The sequence below is a fragment of the Acomys russatus genome, chromosome 17 (assembly GCF_903995435.1).
Source record: "Acomys russatus chromosome 17, mAcoRus1.1, whole genome shotgun sequence".
In the NCBI taxonomy this organism is placed as follows: Eukaryota; Metazoa; Chordata; class Mammalia; order Rodentia; family Muridae; genus Acomys; species Acomys russatus.
In genome coordinates this window covers 42,201,252-42,218,822 of record NC_067153.1, presented here as the reverse complement: position 1 = coordinate 42,218,822, position 17,571 = coordinate 42,201,252, and the positions used below count along the sequence as shown (strand labels likewise).

The 17,571-nt window shown below is 48.4% G+C and overlaps 1 protein-coding gene across 4 annotated transcripts in view; it reads left to right on the top strand.

Annotated features, from left to right (window-relative positions):
* The window catches only part of Tmem184b (transmembrane protein 184B), a 44,632-nt gene that overhangs the window by 17,912 nt on the left and 9,149 nt on the right, over positions 1-17,571 (top strand). For all 4 annotated transcript variants that reach the window (XM_051159979.1, XM_051159976.1, XM_051159977.1 and 1 more), the window contains exons 2-3: positions 6,630-6,878; positions 12,147-12,312. In XM_051159979.1, coding sequence (XP_051015936.1) covers positions 6,687-6,878; positions 12,147-12,312 — 358 coding nt within the window. In that variant the 5' untranslated portion in view covers positions 6,630-6,686. The remainder of the gene's footprint in view (positions 1-6,629; positions 6,879-12,146; positions 12,313-17,571) is intronic.

Here is a 17,571-nt window from a genome sequence, read left to right as displayed (position 1 = left end):
ACAATTGGAGATCTACAGGAAGTTACAGGCCTGGTATAAACGGTGCAGTGCTCCTTGGCCATGGCTGTATCAGAGCAGTTCACGGAGGGCAGTACGATGGGAGTCAGTTCTGTACTGTCGCCTGTGGGCGGGCATGTGTCTGTGTGGTTTATCTCACGTGCACGTGTGGACCCATCACTACTGTCAAGATGCCAGCTGTCTCATCAGTGGAGGAACCTGCTTGCACAACACTTGTCCTCATTGTCCCTGCTCTCCACTGGCCGCTCACCTGAGCTCCACCTCCATAGTTTTGTTGTATAAATAGACTCATTAGACAGTTTCTGACTTTGGGATTGGCTACTCTGACTAAGCGTAATGCCCTCGGGGCAACCCAGGTGTGCGTGTGGGGGTGGGTGGGTGGGGGAAGGGGGAGTAGGGGGGTGGTATTAACAGTTTGGCTTTTTAAATTCCTTCTTTTGGCTGGATTTCCTGTACCAGACACGATTTCTCTCTTTTTGAGCAGGTCTTACGTTCCATTAGAAAGCTGTTGGTCACTGCCATAGCACTCATGCCGTTACTGCATCCCTAGGGTGATGGTGTTGTGATGGTCCTGTGGTTCATCAGCATCACAGCTGGGCAGAACCATTGTTGGTTGCTTCCCTCCTTACAAAGCTTGCACCATAATGGCTTCGGGTACCATGGAAGCTAGTCCTTGAGGAGGCGTTCAGGCTAGGTCCAGCTGAGGACCACCAGGCCCTATGTCTGAAGTGCGTGGTGTGGTGTCTTCAGCTGTAGGAGTCTAACTTCTGCCTCTGGAAGGCAGCCAAGGGCCATTGCGGCAGGCTGAATGTTTTAGGAGTTTCTTGAAAAGCCCTGGCCAACAGAGAGGGCTTCTGGTGCCTAGTGTTGGGGTTTGTGGGTTTTTTGTTTGTTTGTTCGGTTTGGTTTGGTTTTTTGGTTTTTCAAGACAGGGTCTCTCTATGTCAGCCTTGGCTACCCTGGGCTCACTTTGTAGACCAGGCTGGCCTCGAACTCACACCGATCCACCTGCCTCTGCCTGAGTGCTGGGATTAAAGGTGTCTGCTACTATGCCTAGCAGGGTTTGTTTGTTTGTTTGTTTGTTTATTTGTTTGTTTAGGGTTTGTCTTTTTAAAGCGAGAGTTTAGCCTGTCTTTTGTAACCCTGGCTGTCCTAGAACTTGCTTTGCAAACCAGACTGGCCTCGAATTCAGAGAGCTACCTGCCTCAGCCTCCCTAGCTCCAGGATTAAAGATGTTTACCACCACTACCACCACCACCAGGCTGAGTGTTGTACTGCTGTGTGGTCTGAGGTCTGGATGCAGTGTTTACTCAGTCTTCACATTTGGGCTATTCTCAGGCTTTTTAAAGGAGAAGGGGCTCATCATAGCTCACAGTTCCTGCTTATAGTCCATCAGGGTGGGGAAGTCAGGCTTCAGGAGCTTGAAGCAGCCACTCAACACTTCATCAGTCAGAATCCAGTGGATACATGTGTGCTTGTGCTCAGCTTGCTTTCTCCTAGGGAGTGGACACATGTGTGCTTGTGCTCAGCTTGCTTTCTCCTAGGGAATGGCATCACTCATAGCGGTCGGGCCTTCCCACCTCAACTAACATAATCACCCATACTTGTGTGTGCACTACCCATTTCCTCTCCATCCCCCCACCCCCACCCCACCTGCCTGCCTACCTGGCTGCCTGTCTTTGAGACAAGCTCTCACTAGGTAGCCATGAATGATTGGAACTCACTCTGTAGACCAGGCTGGCCTCAAACCTAAGAGATCGACCTGCTCTGCTTCCCAAGTGCCACCACGCTCAGCCTCTCTTTTATAGTTTTATACTTTGTATTAAAGCCCCAGTTTGGGGCTGGAGAGATGGCTCAACAGTTAAGAGCACTCATGGCTCTATCAGAAAACCTAGGTTTGGTTTCTAGCGTCCCTATGGTAGCTTACAGCTATCTGTAATTCATGTTCTTGGACCTGATGCCCTCTTCTTACCTCCAAGGGCACCAGATACATATGTGGTACCCATATATACATGCAAGCACACTCATACAACTCATACATTAAAAAAAAATAAAAATTTATAATAAAGTAAAACCCAAGGTCCAAGTGAACATGGTGGGTAATGTCTATAGTCCTGGCACTGGAGAGGCTGAGGCAGGAGGATTGCTGCTAATCCGAGGTAACCTGTGCTACGTGTTAAGACCCTGTCGCAAAGCAAATGAAAAATCCACAGTCCATTTCACATTAATTTTTTTTCACATAAAGAAGCACTTATTTAGGGCCAGGCATAGTGACACACACCTTTGAACCCAGTGTCCAGGAAGTAGTGACACATAGATAGATCCCTTTGAGTTCCAGGATAGCCAGGGGTACCAGGTGAGACTCTTGCCAGCACCACTACCACCGGAAAGCATTTATTTGAGGGTTAACATAAAATGACACGAATCATATGTAACTGAACACACATCCATACCGAGTGATAACAAGAGGAAAGGAAGAAGCACACACAAACTAATTGGTGGTTGTGAGCAGTTGGACACACCATGTCATGTGCTTAGAGTCTTTTATACAGGGGTCATCGTAGATCAAGAGAGGATAGGCGGCATTCAGTGCTGTCTTAAAAGACAGCGAGTCCAGAACAGCCAAGGCTAACACAGAGAGACCCTGTCTCAAAAAAAACAAGATGGCTTTTTGCGTCGTCTTTCTCCTTTATCAGGGTGAGTAATTATCTTGGCTTTGTTTTAAGTGCGCTGTTGATTGCTGGAGTACATGCCAGAGTCCCCACAGTTATGTCCGAATTAATTTAAAATGCTATTTTATTTGTTGTAATAATTACTATTATTACTTTGTGTGAGAGTGTGTATGTGAGTGTGTATGTGAGTCTGTGTGTGTGTGTGCATGTGCGCACAGTTGCACGAAAGAGTGTGTAAGTGTGTGTAAGAGTGAGTGATGTGGGGAGTGATCAGAGGGCCTCCTCCACATTTATGTGAGTTTCAGGGATTGAACTCAGGTCATCAGACTTGGCAGCAAGTGCCTTTATCCAAGCATCTTGCCAGTCTTGAGATAGACACTTTTAATTGTAAGCCTATTTATCACTGGGACTCTAAACTGGAACCCCTTGTCACTTACATAGTTGCCTTGGAATGCTATAGATCAAGAAACTCATCTGGAGCCGGGCGTGGTGGCGAACGACTTTAATCCCAGCACTCGGGAGGCAGGGGCAGGCAGATCGCTGTGAGTTCGAGGCCAGCCTGGTCTATAAAGTGAGTCCAGAACAGCCAAGGCTACACAGAGAAACCCTGTCTCGAAAAAAACAAAAAAACAACAACAACAAAAAAAAGAGTGGGATCCGTGGCTGGGGAGATGGTGAACCACATAAGAGTGAGCTTTGAAGTTTGATCCCAGAACCCATGAACAAACAGGGAGAAGAGGTAGCTGAATTGGAAATCCACAAGCCCATACAAGCATGCCTGTACATAGATGAGCACCCACCCCCTCAAAAAAAGGGGAACCTGCTAGAGCAGTTGGAACTCTGAGCCTTGTCTGGTATGTCTCCTCCCACCTTGAACATGGAGTATAACAGGGAAGCCACAGAGAGCATGTGGATTACAGGGGCTGTGCCAGCTGCAGTTACCCAGCCACAGGCACTCTTGCTTTTCTAAGGCTCAGGTCCTGCACCAGGCCAGCGCTCTGTTTGTTCTGGGATCTAGGCCGGCAAGTGCTCCCTCCAGGAGCATGTCATGGTGTGGAGCAGCAGGACATAGATGCGCCCCTCCTCACCCTCTGTAGGCAAGTGAGCAGTTCGGCATGACGGAGACTGGATTGCAGCTGTGATTGGCAGCCACTTGGGTCCTGGGTCTGGGTGGAGGAGCCGCTACACCTGCCTTTCAAGGGGACCAGGGACCAATGTCTATGAGTGAGGGCATTGCTTTAACTGTTGTCTGAGAGAATGTTCTAGACACTTCAGATTGTTTGGCAGGGGGCTGAAAGCCAAGTTCACATCTTTTTTTTTTTCTTATTTCCAAGATATAGATAGTGTTACTTCAAAGTTGCCACGAGGGGAAAGAAAACAAACATGAGATAATATTTGAGGGAAGTGCTGGAGATTTAGGGTATTTGTTCTTGCTTTGTTCACCCCCATGCTTATTCTTTTAATCTAGGGTGACAGGCAAAGACGTTGCTTTACAGTGCAAACCTTTCTAAAGAAATATCTCAGGCTCTGGGGCTTTCAACTTGGCAGCCGTGCCCACAGCAGCTATTATTAGGCTGTCATGGTGTCTTTTTTTTTTTTTTTTTTTTCCCCCAGAACTTGCCACCAGTCTTTATATATAGATTTTGAGTCTTGAATCTGTCTTGCAGTTGGTGGGCTAGGGGATTGTTTATGTGAAGGAGACGAGCAACGTATGGGACTCTGCTTGAGTCCCAGCGTGTGTGGGAACTGACAGGTAGATGTGTGGACAGGATGTTAGCAGGAGCCTGGGAGGAGGTGCAGGTGCATCGAGGGCAGGCGTGAGTTGTTTGGACCCCATGAAGAGGCTGGGAAGCCTTCCAGTGTCGCTACATTCTGGCCTGGATGTCAGCTCCAGGATTTGGAAGGGGCCGTGAGGTTGGTCACCTGGGGACCCAGGCTTCAGTCAAGCTTCTTCTCCAGTGTCTGTGATGTGCACCGACTCTCAACTTATCCCTCTCCGCTGTGTGTGCGCTGGGGCAGGCTGGGTCCTGGCCAGAGCTGGTGGTTTGGACTGTTGGTCTTCTGGTCACCTGATGCCTTGGGTGGCGTTGACTGTTGTCAGTAGGTGGCAGCACTGAAGAGGACAGATGAGGCCTGTAGGGCCTGACAGTGGGTAGAAGGGGGCAGTTGGTCTTCTGGTCACCTGATGGTGGATGGCAAGGACTGTTGTCAGTAGGTGGCAGCACTGAAGAGAATGGATGAGACCTGTAGGGCAGGGCACTGGGTGGTGGTGGTGGGTCCTCTCTAGCTGCTATAACAGCATGCCGGAATCTGGCTTGTTTCTCACTGCTCTAGGGGCTGGGCAGTTGAGATCCAGGCACTGACCACGCTGTCCAGTGGAGCCCATTTCTGGGTCACAGACATCTCTTCTTTGTCTTCAAGTTGCAGAAAAGGCAAAGGGTCTAACACCAGGGTATTAATCCCGTTTATGAGGGTTTCACCCTCCTGACCTAAGCACCCCAAAGGCCCCGCCTCCTAATTCTGTAACTGTGGCAGTCAGTCTGAAGCATCACACTCCTAATAACACATCCCCATGGCCCTGGAAAGCTTTGTTCTTGGAAAGTAGCTCTGGTCTCTGGGCCATGTGAGGATTACTTCTCTCTGTGAGATGGGACCCCAGCTCTCTATCTAGAAGGCTTTGCTTCCACAGGGATGCCATCTACCCTCTGCTTTCCCACCGGAAATTTCCTTGTTGTCCCCCACTTCCTCAGTTCTGCTTGTTCCTTATGTGCGGCACCTCACTCACATTCTTTTGAAATACGGATTGAAAGACAGTAATGAAGTCGAGCATTATAAACGGCCTGGGTCTGGGCGTGGTGCTGGGCATTCAAAGATGGGCATAGGGTACTTACTGCCTGTGAGCAGGCAGGAATATAGAGACGTGAACAGAACGCAGACCATGTGCTCCTTAGAGACTAGTACGGGCATGTGAGTTGGGTTGGGGTATTCGGTTGGGGGAGGTGTCTGGGCAGGGTTTTAGGAAAGAGAGTTCCTATGCTGAGTTAGAAGGTGGTCGTTAGGGACTGCTGTATACATCAGTGGTAGAGCACTTGGCTGGCGTGTGTGAAATCCTGGGTTCTAGAGTTTAGAGTTTGAAGGTGCACAAATTGAGAAGAGCCACAAAGTCTCCCAAGACAGCACAGCTGGGTCCAAGGGATGGGTAGCTGTTATTCATTAGGAAAGTCAGAGAACGATCTCAAAAACCAAACTCTTGAGGTAGATGTGCATAGCAATAAAATAGTCTTGCTAAGCCAGGTGATAGTGGCACACACTTTAATCCCAGGACTCTGGAGACAGAGGCAGGCAGATCGCTGTGAGTGAGTTCAAGGCCAGCCTCATCTGTACAGCAAGTTCCAGGATAGCCAAGGCTACACAGAGAAATCCTGTCTCCAAAAAACAACAGCAGCAACCACAAAACAATTTTGCCACATCAGGGTGGTATACGTCTGTAATTCCAGTCCTCAGGAACCTGAGGCAGGAGGATTGTGAGCTCAAGGCCTGCTTGAGCTATGCAGAGCAAGACCTTGCTTCCAGAGGAGAGTGACAAGAGGGCCCACGAGGCAGCTCTGTGTAGTGTATGAGGGCTCCAGCTTGGCGCAGCAGCACTCAGGGACTGCCAGGGTTGCAGGTGGGCCAAGCTGTTCTTGACAGTTGTAGAGGGGTGCTTTTCTGTACCTCTGCATTCCCAGCCATGTTTTGGTCTCCTAATTTCATGGAGAATGGTGAGGACTTTGGGTAGACAAAGATTCTGTTCTGACTATGGTCTCAGAACACCACAAGCCTGTTGTGTATTGGCCTAGAGAAACCAGGGCGAGGGCAAAGGAGGGCGTAGCTGGGCCCAGTGACGCAGACCTGGAAGTCTGTTTCTAACACTGCTGCTCACTCCGATTTCTTCTCCAGGCCAGCCCATCACTCATCCAAGAGATTCTCTCAGGGAGTGTGCTGCTGCTGGGAGCCATGACAGTGAGGGGGGCTGCGCTGGCCCCACACCCAGCATCACCCACAACCGCAGCAGCTTCACCTAGTGTCTCTGCCACCCCCGAGGGCAGTCCCACAGCCATGGAGCAGCCTGTGTTCCTGATGACCACCGCCGCCCAGGCCATCTCCGGCTTCTTTGTATGGACAGCTCTACTTATCACCTGCCACCAGGTACCTGGGTGTGAAGGAGTAACGTCTATAAGTGTCCTGGGTGGTTTCTAGTCCAGCAAAGCATGCTTTAGGCAAGCCAAGCTGCAGCAGCGCAAGCTCTGCTTCCTAGGAGTGCTCTCTGACACCCTAGCTCAGCTGCCAGCAGGTGGTGGCTCTGGAGTCATCTTCACTCCTGTAGCAACCAGAGCAGCAGGGATATGAGGAGACACACAGATACTTACCCACCTTGATCTTACGCTAAGTAGCTTTGGGCCATGCCCATGTCCAGCCAAAGCCACAGAACTACGTGTTGGACATGTCTTTCAAAGGAGAGACTTGAGAGCCTGAGGGAGGTGGCAGAGGAGCTGGTCTCTATCTGTGGGTGGCAGGTCAGGGAGGGCAGTCAGGTCTCCTGTCTCCTGTACGCTTTGCCTCATGGGAGGTTGTTATAGTAAATTGTATCAGTTCAGCCTAAGAAGCCAGTAACTGACACAGGGAGACTGAAAAGTACTTTAACGGTGCCCGCACTACGCAGGGCAGAATCTAAACTGATACAAATCTACTTGTAAACTAACATAAATTACTCTAAACCTCATAACATACATATATCCCAAGCACTTTCCACTATAATGCTCGGAGACCTCTCTCTGCTTCACAGTCAACTGTCTTCTTTTCCCTCTCAACTGTCAAACTTGGCTCCGTCCCCTCCAGGAAATCCCACCTTCCACTTCCTGTCCTTCTGCCCAGCTTATTGGCTAAACAGTGCTTTGCTTTATTGACAGTTGTTACACCCACTCAAGACATTCCTCCACAATTCCCCTTTTTAGTCTAATAATAAAAAAAACCCTTTTACCTATATGTTTATATTATTACACCAGTATACAATATACACACACAGGAGCCACAAGACAGGTGTTATATTCATGTTACACTCATAATGTGTTGCTGTCTTCAACCCCACCAGAGACTTGAGGAGGAATAAAATTAATTAGCTGAGTAAATAGGAAGTGCAGGTTAGCAGCTTCCAAAATGAAAAAAATGACAGAGATGCGTTGCTGCCTGAACAGTCACTCAAAACTCTTTAACATGGTGGAGTATCGTCTTCAGCCTTCTGGCCCAAGATATCTGACAGGCATTATTTGTGAAGCAGGGACTATTGAGGACTTGCCTACCCTGTCCTGGCCGAGTTTGGCCGTCAATTCCACCTGCATCCAAGCTTGCCCATTTCAGGCAGAATTCTGTCTGTGGCAGAAAACAAGGACATTTTTGCCCAGTGGCTGGTTTGCCACATCTGAAGCCATCTCCATAAAGAAGGTTCCTTGATGCTCATTGCCTTCTTTGAGACAGGCTGGGTGTTGCCAGGAGTCAACCTGTCTCATTTTCAAAGAATCCTCAAAACAATAAAAAATTCTTTAAATGCCATATTCTGTGGGTCTCTAAGGTTTTTGAAGACCTTATCTGAATATTTTACCTTATCTATCTATTGAACCTAGGATGTATATTCTTGTGATAAAATTGAATAGTACAATGAATTAAAAACAAACTTATTTTACATTGATATATAATATTCTATACCAATGAATTAGAAATAGGCTTGTGAGTAACAAGTAAGGCCTTAAGTTGAAGAGTAGATTCAATAATCTACCTTTTGTCCTATCATCCCTATATGTTTCTATATTCTCAGAGAAAAATCCCTGAGTCCAATATCATTCTCTCTCTGAATATAACCAATAATAACACAATTCCCAATGAAAATACACATCCATAGCCCAAAACCTTACCCAACCCCCCTTTAAGGGAAAAGGAACGGTGTTCTCTTTTTAAGGCTTCTTCAGGCTGATTTGGGAGGAATAATACCTATGTAGGGGCCCACATAAAACTGGGAAAATGGCTAAACACGCTAGAGATAGCATTTGTGGTCCAGTCTCTGAATCTTGAGAAATTCAGGCTTAATAAAAGTCCTGTGTGGGACAGTCTGAAATGCTGGACCAATTGGAATCAGGAGCTTTCTTCGAAGCTGTCCTGGGACATGTTCTGTTCTGGTGACGAACAGCAACCGATGGATGAAACATGAGGGATGCAGGATGCCAGCATCTCAGCGTGCTGGAGGATGCATCCTGTCGGGTCTGATCCAGCATCAGTGTCTGGTACTTTTGTTCTGTAAATATATAATTTCTCACAAGCGTTATACAGATCTAAAACTATAAATGCATGAGGTGTGCAGGATACACAGAACAATCGAAGCTGGTTCTGTAGTTTGAATTCATGAATGTATAGACTGACTTAAGTTAGCAGTCTCCCTTCCTTTCTTTTCTTTTCTTTTTTATCTTTTTTTTTTTTTTTTTTTTTGGTTTTTTGTTTTGTTTTTTTTTTTTTTTGGAGACAGGGTTTCTCTGTGTAACCTTGGCTGTCCTGGACTCGCTTTGTAGACCAGGCTGGCCTCAAACTCACAGCGATCCACCTGCCTCTGTCTCCCAAGTGCTGGGATTAAAGGCGTGCACCACTACCGCCCGGCCCAGCAGTCTCCCTTTCATCCAGGTCTGTTTTATTTTGACCTCTTTCAAAGAGGAAGTATATATTACCATTACCAAAGAACATACAATGATTATTTAATTGAAATCAAAACAAGATTGTATAGTTCTAAATGTCTTTCTCTAGGCTCTGTGGTGCTGGATGTATAGGCCAGGCCACTACCTGTCTCCCAGAATGTGTATCCCGTTTTAGAGACAAGCCGGTTGCCTGAGCAAAAGAAGAGTCATTAAGCCTTAAATAAACTTATGCACACCCTAGGCATTTGTACCTGGGTTTTTACATTTATTAAAGGTGGTTTTGTCTCACCCTTTCTGTTGAGATGGATGCTTCCACCTTTTAAACTTTATATAAACTCCCATTTTAGAGTTTATATAAACTCTTGTATTTGAGTTTTCACACTTATATAAACTCCCATTTTAGAGTTTATGCATACCATAGGCATCTTGTACCTGGGTTTTCACACTTATATAAACTCCCATTTTAGAGTTTATCTATACCCTGGGCATCTTGTACCTGGGTTTTTACATTTGTTGCAGGTGTTTTTGTCTCATCCTTTCTCTCCATAGGGGTGGACACTTCCACCTTTTAAACTAAATGTCCTTCTCTAGGCTCTGTGGCACCTGATGGATAGGCTAGGCCATTACCTGTCTCCTGAGAAAGTGTATCCCATTTTGGAGACAAGCCGGTTGCCCTGAGCAAAAGAAAAGGCATTAAGGTTACCCTTTTAAGTATATGAATTTTATCCTTTGAGTTTTTGGGACCCAGCTAAGCTGATGTGTACTTTGTTACCTGCAAGTCTTTGGTGTCTTTTTGCATCTGGTGTGACTACCACCTGTCCCCCATGAAAGTAGCTCATGTTTAGAGGGATAAGCTGGCTGCCGGAGCAGTGTCACCTCAATTCAGCATACAAAAGCTTTTCAACGTGGGAGGCATGCAGTTTGCATGTCTGTTAAGGAAAAATTTGTCAGTTTAAATCCTGGGCTGTTTTTGCAAGTAACTTTATCAGCGGGGGGGGGGGGGGGGGGGGGGCAGGGAAGAGGTTGTCACACCCTGTGGAGACCAGGCTGGTCTAGAACTCATAGAGATCTACCTGTCTTTTTTCCCACTGTGTTAAGATTAAGGGTGTGTGCCACCCCCACCCTGCACAAATATTTTGTTCAATTCCAGTCAAAATCTACAAATACCTTAAGTAATATTCAAGAGTTAACAAAAAAATTCCAAGTCTTGGGTCAGTTGCGCCAATTCAGGCTTCAGTAAGTGAAGTCCTGTCCACCATTCTTTTCAATTTAGTTATTGCTAATTCACATAGGCGTAAGCTAATAAGTTCTGAAATCCAGCTGCTAACAACTCTATGGAAGAGTTTAGTACCTTCTTTCCTTCTCATTGTGGGTAACATAGCCTAGCATCTCTCAGCTTTCGGCCTTTCTCCCTGACAACAAAAGCAAAAAAAAAAAAAAAAAAAAAAAAAAAAAAGCCAAAAAGGATCCAGGAGCCTTCTGCCATAGAGACTTATCTCTTAGGGAGCTATTCCCCCACCCCCCACCAAACCATAACGAAGTATCCTTTTTTAAAGGGTGTGGATACACTAAATACTTTGGGCACCAATTTGTTACAGTAAATTGTATCTCTTCGGCCTAAAAAACCAACAACTAACACAGGGAGACTGAAAAGTACTTTAAAGGTGCCAACACTACACAGGGCAGAATCTAAACTAATACAAATCTACTCCTACACTAACATAAATTAGTCTAAACCTCATAACATACATATATCCCAAGCACTTGCTACTATAATGCTCGGAGACCTCTCTGCTTCACAGTCAACTGTCTTTTCCCTCTCAACTGTCAAACTTGGCTCCGCCCCTTGCCAGGAAGTCCCGCCTTCCACTTCCTAACCTTCTGCCCAGCTTATTGGCTAAACAGCACTTTATTGACAGTTGTTACACCCACTCAAGACATTCTTCCACAGGAGGTTGGGCACTCAAGAAGGAGGCTTGATGGACCCCGCCTCCCACACCCCATTTAGAGGGCTGGGTGAGTGTGCTCAGCCCCTCACTAGCTGCAGTGAGGTTCTGTCTCTTTTAGATGTATTAGTGTACAAGGCTCATGGGGGATGGGAATAGTTTGTCCTTTTCTTCAGCCAGGGCTGGGCGGGGCCAAAAGTGATGTCAGAGAGTCAGGACCAGGACTGGGGTTTACTCTTGGTTCTGCTTCCTCGGAGTTGCACTGCCTTCTCCTGCCTCCCTGGGACATTGCAGTGCTGCCTTGGTTCAGCAGACTGAGGAACCAGGCATGGTGTGATCACACCACTATGACCACACAGCCCGGAAGTATGTCGTGTTCTCCAGAGTGATGCTCCCGTCTGCCCCACCTCTCTAGCACCCGTTAAGGGACAAGGCAGAGGGGCCATAGCCAGATGGCTTCAATTGGCCTTTGACTGACCCTTGAGTTAACCCGGTGCTGCTGAGTCTCGCAAGACCCTGAGAACCTGGCTTTGGGAAGGCAGAATGGTCAGGAGCACACACGAGGATCGCAGCGTTGACAACACTGTGGCCTTACTCTCCCTGTAGCCAAAGGTGGCGTGTAGATGCTGCCACACCAGCTTTATGTGGCCCGTTTGATTTGACTCTCACAATGGAAGTTTTACCACCTACTTTTACAAAGCAGGACTGAGGCTCAGGGTGGAGCAGGCGGGAGGGACGGGCGGGCAGGCAGGTGGGCAGCAGTAGGACTCGCCTGACTTGGTGCCGTCACACAGATCTACATGCACCTGCGCTGCTACAGCCGCCCCAGTGAGCAGCGCCACATTGTGCGCATCCTCTTCATCGTGCCCATCTACGCCTTCGACTCCTGGCTCAGCCTTCTCTTCTTCACCAACGACCAGTACTACGTGTACTTCGGCACCATCCGTGACTGCTATGAGGGTGAGGACACAGTGTGGAGTGGGGCTTGAGGGGAGGCCGGGGAACGGGCCAGGGGAGCAGGGGGAATGCACTCCCCTCACTCATTTCCAGGTTCTCAGTTCCTCGGGTCCTTCCCGGATTGATCTGGATTCCGCTTCTCCACCTGGCTGTCCGTCTGTCCCTAATGGACGGGCAACCATTCCTGTGTAACCCAAGGGTCCCCATACAGACAGGCTTTGGTATGGGGGATTCTGGGACAGCCTCACAGGTGCCTGGAGGCAGGAGCACCACTTCTGGCTCATTTAGTTTTCAGCTCTGGCTTCTCTAGCTGGGTTGGCAACTTCCAAATAGTCCATTTATGCATGGAAACCCCAGGTATGGTGGGAGGATTTACACAGCTGGCCCTGCAACCCCATGTGTCCCCTGTGGTGCTCTGTTGTATCTCAAAGGAAAGGACTGGTGCCCTCTACTTAGCTCCTCCTGCCACGTCCCCCCTTACTTCTGTGGCCTCCGCCACCTCCTCTTCAGGAGACACATCAGCCTCTACCCCAGCTGGCCAGTAGCAGTTTCTTGGTGGTGAGAGCTGGTGTGGTTTGATGTCTCCAGCCCTGTGTGGCCTGACCCTCATCCTGTTTCTTCCCAAGTGTCACATCCTTCTTGGGCATCCATGGTCGCAAGCCATTGCCTGCCTCTTCAGTGGATACAGCCCTGAGAGGAGGCTTCACTCAGTGTGACACATGATAGCAGTTGGCCTCTCCCCCCTAACCCCCTTGAGACAGGGTCTCACTTCAAGCCTTTCTGGGGAAGTGTCAGGGTCTCATTTTGTATCTCTGGGGTGGCCTGGAACTCACAGAAATCTGCCTCTTCAGTACTGGGATAAAGGTGTGCACCTCATATGCTTTGTCTGTCTGTCTGTCTTTTACGTATATGAATGTTTGCCTGCACGTGTGTCTGTCACCACACACGTGTAGTGCCTGGGGAGGCCAAAAGGTGGTAATGGGAATCGAACCAGGATGGGTCCTCTGGAAGAACAACCGGTGTTCTTAACTGCCAAGCCTTCTCTCCAGCCATGTGCCGAGCATGTGTCTTCTTTAAGCTATACTGCAGCCAACTCAAGGGGCTTGAGTAGCTCACACTGCGACCCCTGTAGAGCAGCATTGATTCCCAGGCTCCCTCCTCCTAATTCCTTCCAGGAGAGAACATAGAGGCAGATGGGGCCATGCTCAGTGCTCCACTGTGCTTGGCGTTCCTGAAAGCAGACAATCCCCTGGGAACCCTTTGGCTGGGAAGGAAGGCGCTGCAGCCTCAGGTGGGCGCCTGGGGCAGCTTCTGCTCACCTGGTTCTTTTAGAAGCAAAAGGCTGTTCCTTGCTGTGTATGTGTCTCTGTTTTTGTGTCTGTGTGTCCTAGTGGTCTAGGGGTAAATACAGGCTTCGGTTGTGCCCTGCAGATAGGACATCTAGGTAGAGACACGGGGAGCTCCAGTCTGTCCTCACTCAACACCCCAGTATAGCAGCAGACGGTGCGCAGTACCCCCACTTCAGAAGCCTCTTTGTTCCTCCCACCTACCCCAGCCAGCCCTCCTGCCAGTGGAAAGGAAGCCTGCCACTTATCTCCTAGCAACTCTATTGTCTCTGGCCTGTCATCTCCCAAGCTCCCAAGGAGTTTACAACAGCACAGGGCCTGGAGTTGAGGCTGCCTGAAGTCACTGGCTTTAGTGTCTTTGAGTCAGCAGCCTGGCCCTCCCTCTCACCTGTCCTTCTGTACTTTCACATCTCTTCTGCCTCTGTGACAAAACTAAAAGCACACATACATGCGTGATACACATACGCATGCACGCACGAACACTTCTCTTTCCCTCACCTTGTAGGAGCCTGGACTACAGTGTTTTCCTGGGTGTGCATTTACTGTTTGCGTTTATATGTTTAAGGATTGTCCAGAGCTGAGCCTCGCACTGCCCACACTCCCCTTCCTGCCTTTTGTTTGGTTTTGTGACTGGCTCCTTATGCAGTTGGTCCTCCTGCCCCCACTCCTGAGTGCTGGCCTTGCAGGTCTCTTCCAGTTTTCTGTGTTGAAGCCTGGGTTTTGCTACAGGTAATAATTTTGTCTTAATTTTGGGTTTGTCTGGTTTTCTATGCTTATCATTCGTTTATCCCTGAACATCAGCACAATTGGGTTTTTAAATAACCAGCCTGCTTTCCCTAAAGCTGCGGCTTATGAATCTTGAGCACTGGTTCTCTCCTTCGTTTGTGGTTTGCTCTCTCTGTTGGTCGGAGCCCATCTTCCACCAGCCAGGACCCTTAAAAAACAAGTACATGGGGATACTGTGTGATTGACATCTGTGAGAAGGGACCACACTTCGAGGTTGGGAACGGTTCTGTGGTTCTCATGGGCTTTAGCTCCTGCTGTTGCTTTTGAGAAGTCTGCTAGATTTTGATCCTGCCTGGCTGCTTCCTTCTTGGCTTTTAAGATATTCCTTTCAGTCTTAAGTTCCAAAATCTGACAGAAGATAGAATCATCACTGTGCTGGAGGCCTGGTGAGCTTGGACTCCCCAGCTCAGTACCTGAGACCTTTTCTTTTTCTTTTCTTTCTTTTCTTTCTCTTTATTCCTTCCTTCCTTCCTTTCCTTTCTTTCATTATGTTTATAGTGTTCTGCCTGCAGCTAGAAGAGGGCACAAGATCTTATTATAGATGGTTGTGGGCCACCATGTGGTTGCTGGGAATTGAACTCAGGAGCTTCAGAAGAACAGCCAGTGCTCTTACCCACTGAGCCATCTCTCCAGCCCCCCAGACCTTTTCTTGTTTGTGTTTTTGGTATTTTTCCTTTCCTTTTAAAAATTATTTAAATATTATTGTTTTAGGTAGCAACCTGGCAAGAGCTGAGCCTCAGAGATGTTGGGTTTCCCAGGATGCCCTGGCTCCATACAACAGCCATCTGATAAGGGCTGTAGTTCATACAGCACTGGGCACAGTCATGGGGCCATATGCATTTTGGTGTCTTCGTTGGCTTTGGGGTGAGGGAAGGACCCGGAAGGTTCGTGACCAGAGGTGGAGATGCAGCTCCCTCCACTCCCTTCAGTGTGTTTTGTTGCAAATGTTCTGTGGCATTCACAGTTTACCCCGGCTCCTCATCATCATTAGCACATTCTTACCTCCCAGTTACCAGGTGGAGTAAGTGTCGCACACCCATTGCACCTGTGAAAACAGCACTGCAGATAGCTGCAGACCTTGCCCAGTATGACCTGATGGCAATGAAACAACAGACTCTGCCTGGTCCTTTGCAGCCAGACATAGTGAAGGAGACGGAAAGGACCCTTGTTTCCCCCCGGAAAAGTAGAAACTCTATTAGAAGGAGTTGACATGCATAGGAGGAACACAGTGTCTCTCACCCCATCTCAAAGTTCACATTCATGTTTTTGAGATGGGTCTTGCTGTGTAGCCCAGGTTGGTCTCAACTTCGTGATCCTCATGCCTCAGCCTCCTTTGCATTACAGCTGGACATCATCACATCTGGCCCAGAGTTCAAATTTTAGATACAACAGATCTTGACATGTGGCCCCAAATAAACCGTCTTTCTTGACAGAGGGTACAGGGGCCAGCGAGGCAGCTCAGCCACTGAAGATACTTGCTAAAGATACTTGCTAAGGTGAATGACCTGAGTTTCCTCCCCAGGATCCATATGATGAAGAGAGAAAACCGACTCCTAAAACATGTCCTCTGATCTCCACGCCCATGCTGTGGTGCACACATGTCCACATAAATATGCAAATAAACAAATTAATGTAATAATTTAAAAAAGAGCCATAGGCCGGTGTGCTGCTAGTAGAACACCCTGACAGATAATGGCACCACTGGCCACAGCTCACAAATAAGTATAAGAGCACAGTGGAGCTGAGTAAAGGGACAAGGCTGATGGAAGAGGGACCAGAACCAGCACGTGGGGTGCTGGGAGCAGGAACAAGCAGGATGCACAATAGATGAGGAGCCACGAGGGAGGGGAGTTGAGAGCAGTAGACTGGGGACATTTACACAGGGGCAGGTCCCCTGTCCTCCAGGGTTGGTCCATTGTACTGTGATTGGCCACATGCCCCTGAAAAGTAGAAGGGACGGTTCTGAGGCTCAGTGTACCAAACAGCAAAGACTTCAGTCCACAGCAGGCAATTAGTTTTCCAGACATATCCTCAGTTATCAGGAATATCCCAGATAACTTGGTCTTTCCAGATCAACTCAGAGTTTATGTGTAGCAGAGGCAGAGACCAGCTGAAGATGCTCAAGTTTGACAGAGAGAACGAGCGAGCAGCCAGGTGCACTGAGGACCATCAGTTCTGTACACAGTACCTAGCAAACAGTAGACTATAGTCAGGGTGTGTGTGTGTGTGGCCTGGGGCGCAGCTGCAGAGACAAATAGAGGACACTCCTGAGCAGGTTCTGTCTGAACTCCTAGGCTGTGTGCTGTAGTTGCTTGTTTGTGGGGACTACAATTGAGACGCTGAGTGGGCCATAGTGCCTTAGACTGTAGCCTCCTCTCCAGGTAGTTGCTAGCTACAGAAGCTGCCACTGAGGGCTGGAGGGACCCTGCCTCTGCTGAGGGTTGCCTGCCACTGACGCCTGTGTTTAGTGGCCAGCTCACAGCCCCCTTCCCTGATGATGCTCATTAGTCAGGTATGATGGCACATGGTATAGTCCAGTACTTTTGGGAGACAGCCACCTCAAGGCCAAAGGATCTCTGCCAGTTGGGGGCCAGCCTCAACTACATGATGAACCCCTGTCCTGAAAACCAGGGAGGGATAAATAAAGGTTTGTTCGTTCTGTTAAGTGAAGTCTCCATGGGACTAAATGCCCTGTGACCATGAGGCTCCTGGCTCCTGTGTGGACATGCCTCTGTGTTCCATCTTGACCCTCATTCTTCCTTCCAATGGCGTGCCCTTGTCTGTAACTTGACATGTGGTGTCTAGAATGGAGCAGAAAGTTGTAGATATCCAGGGCAGGAGTTGTCCAGGGTGGGAGTGAGAGAGACCATCACTTCCCTCTAGGTTGTGAGTCTCGTGATCACTGACATGTCTCCGGGCCTAGCACATGGCCTGACATACAGGCTGTGGTACGTATTTAGAACGCACAGGGCCTTCCTAGAGACCAGGTCTAGAACCATGTTTAGTGTGTGGCAGGGTGACAACCTGCTGCTTGAGTGACCCCCCACTCCTAGTCGTGTGTTAGCTTCTCTCTGTTCTGTTTCTGGCCTGTGTCGAGGCCTCTGGCCTAAACAGCATTGCTGGATGTTTG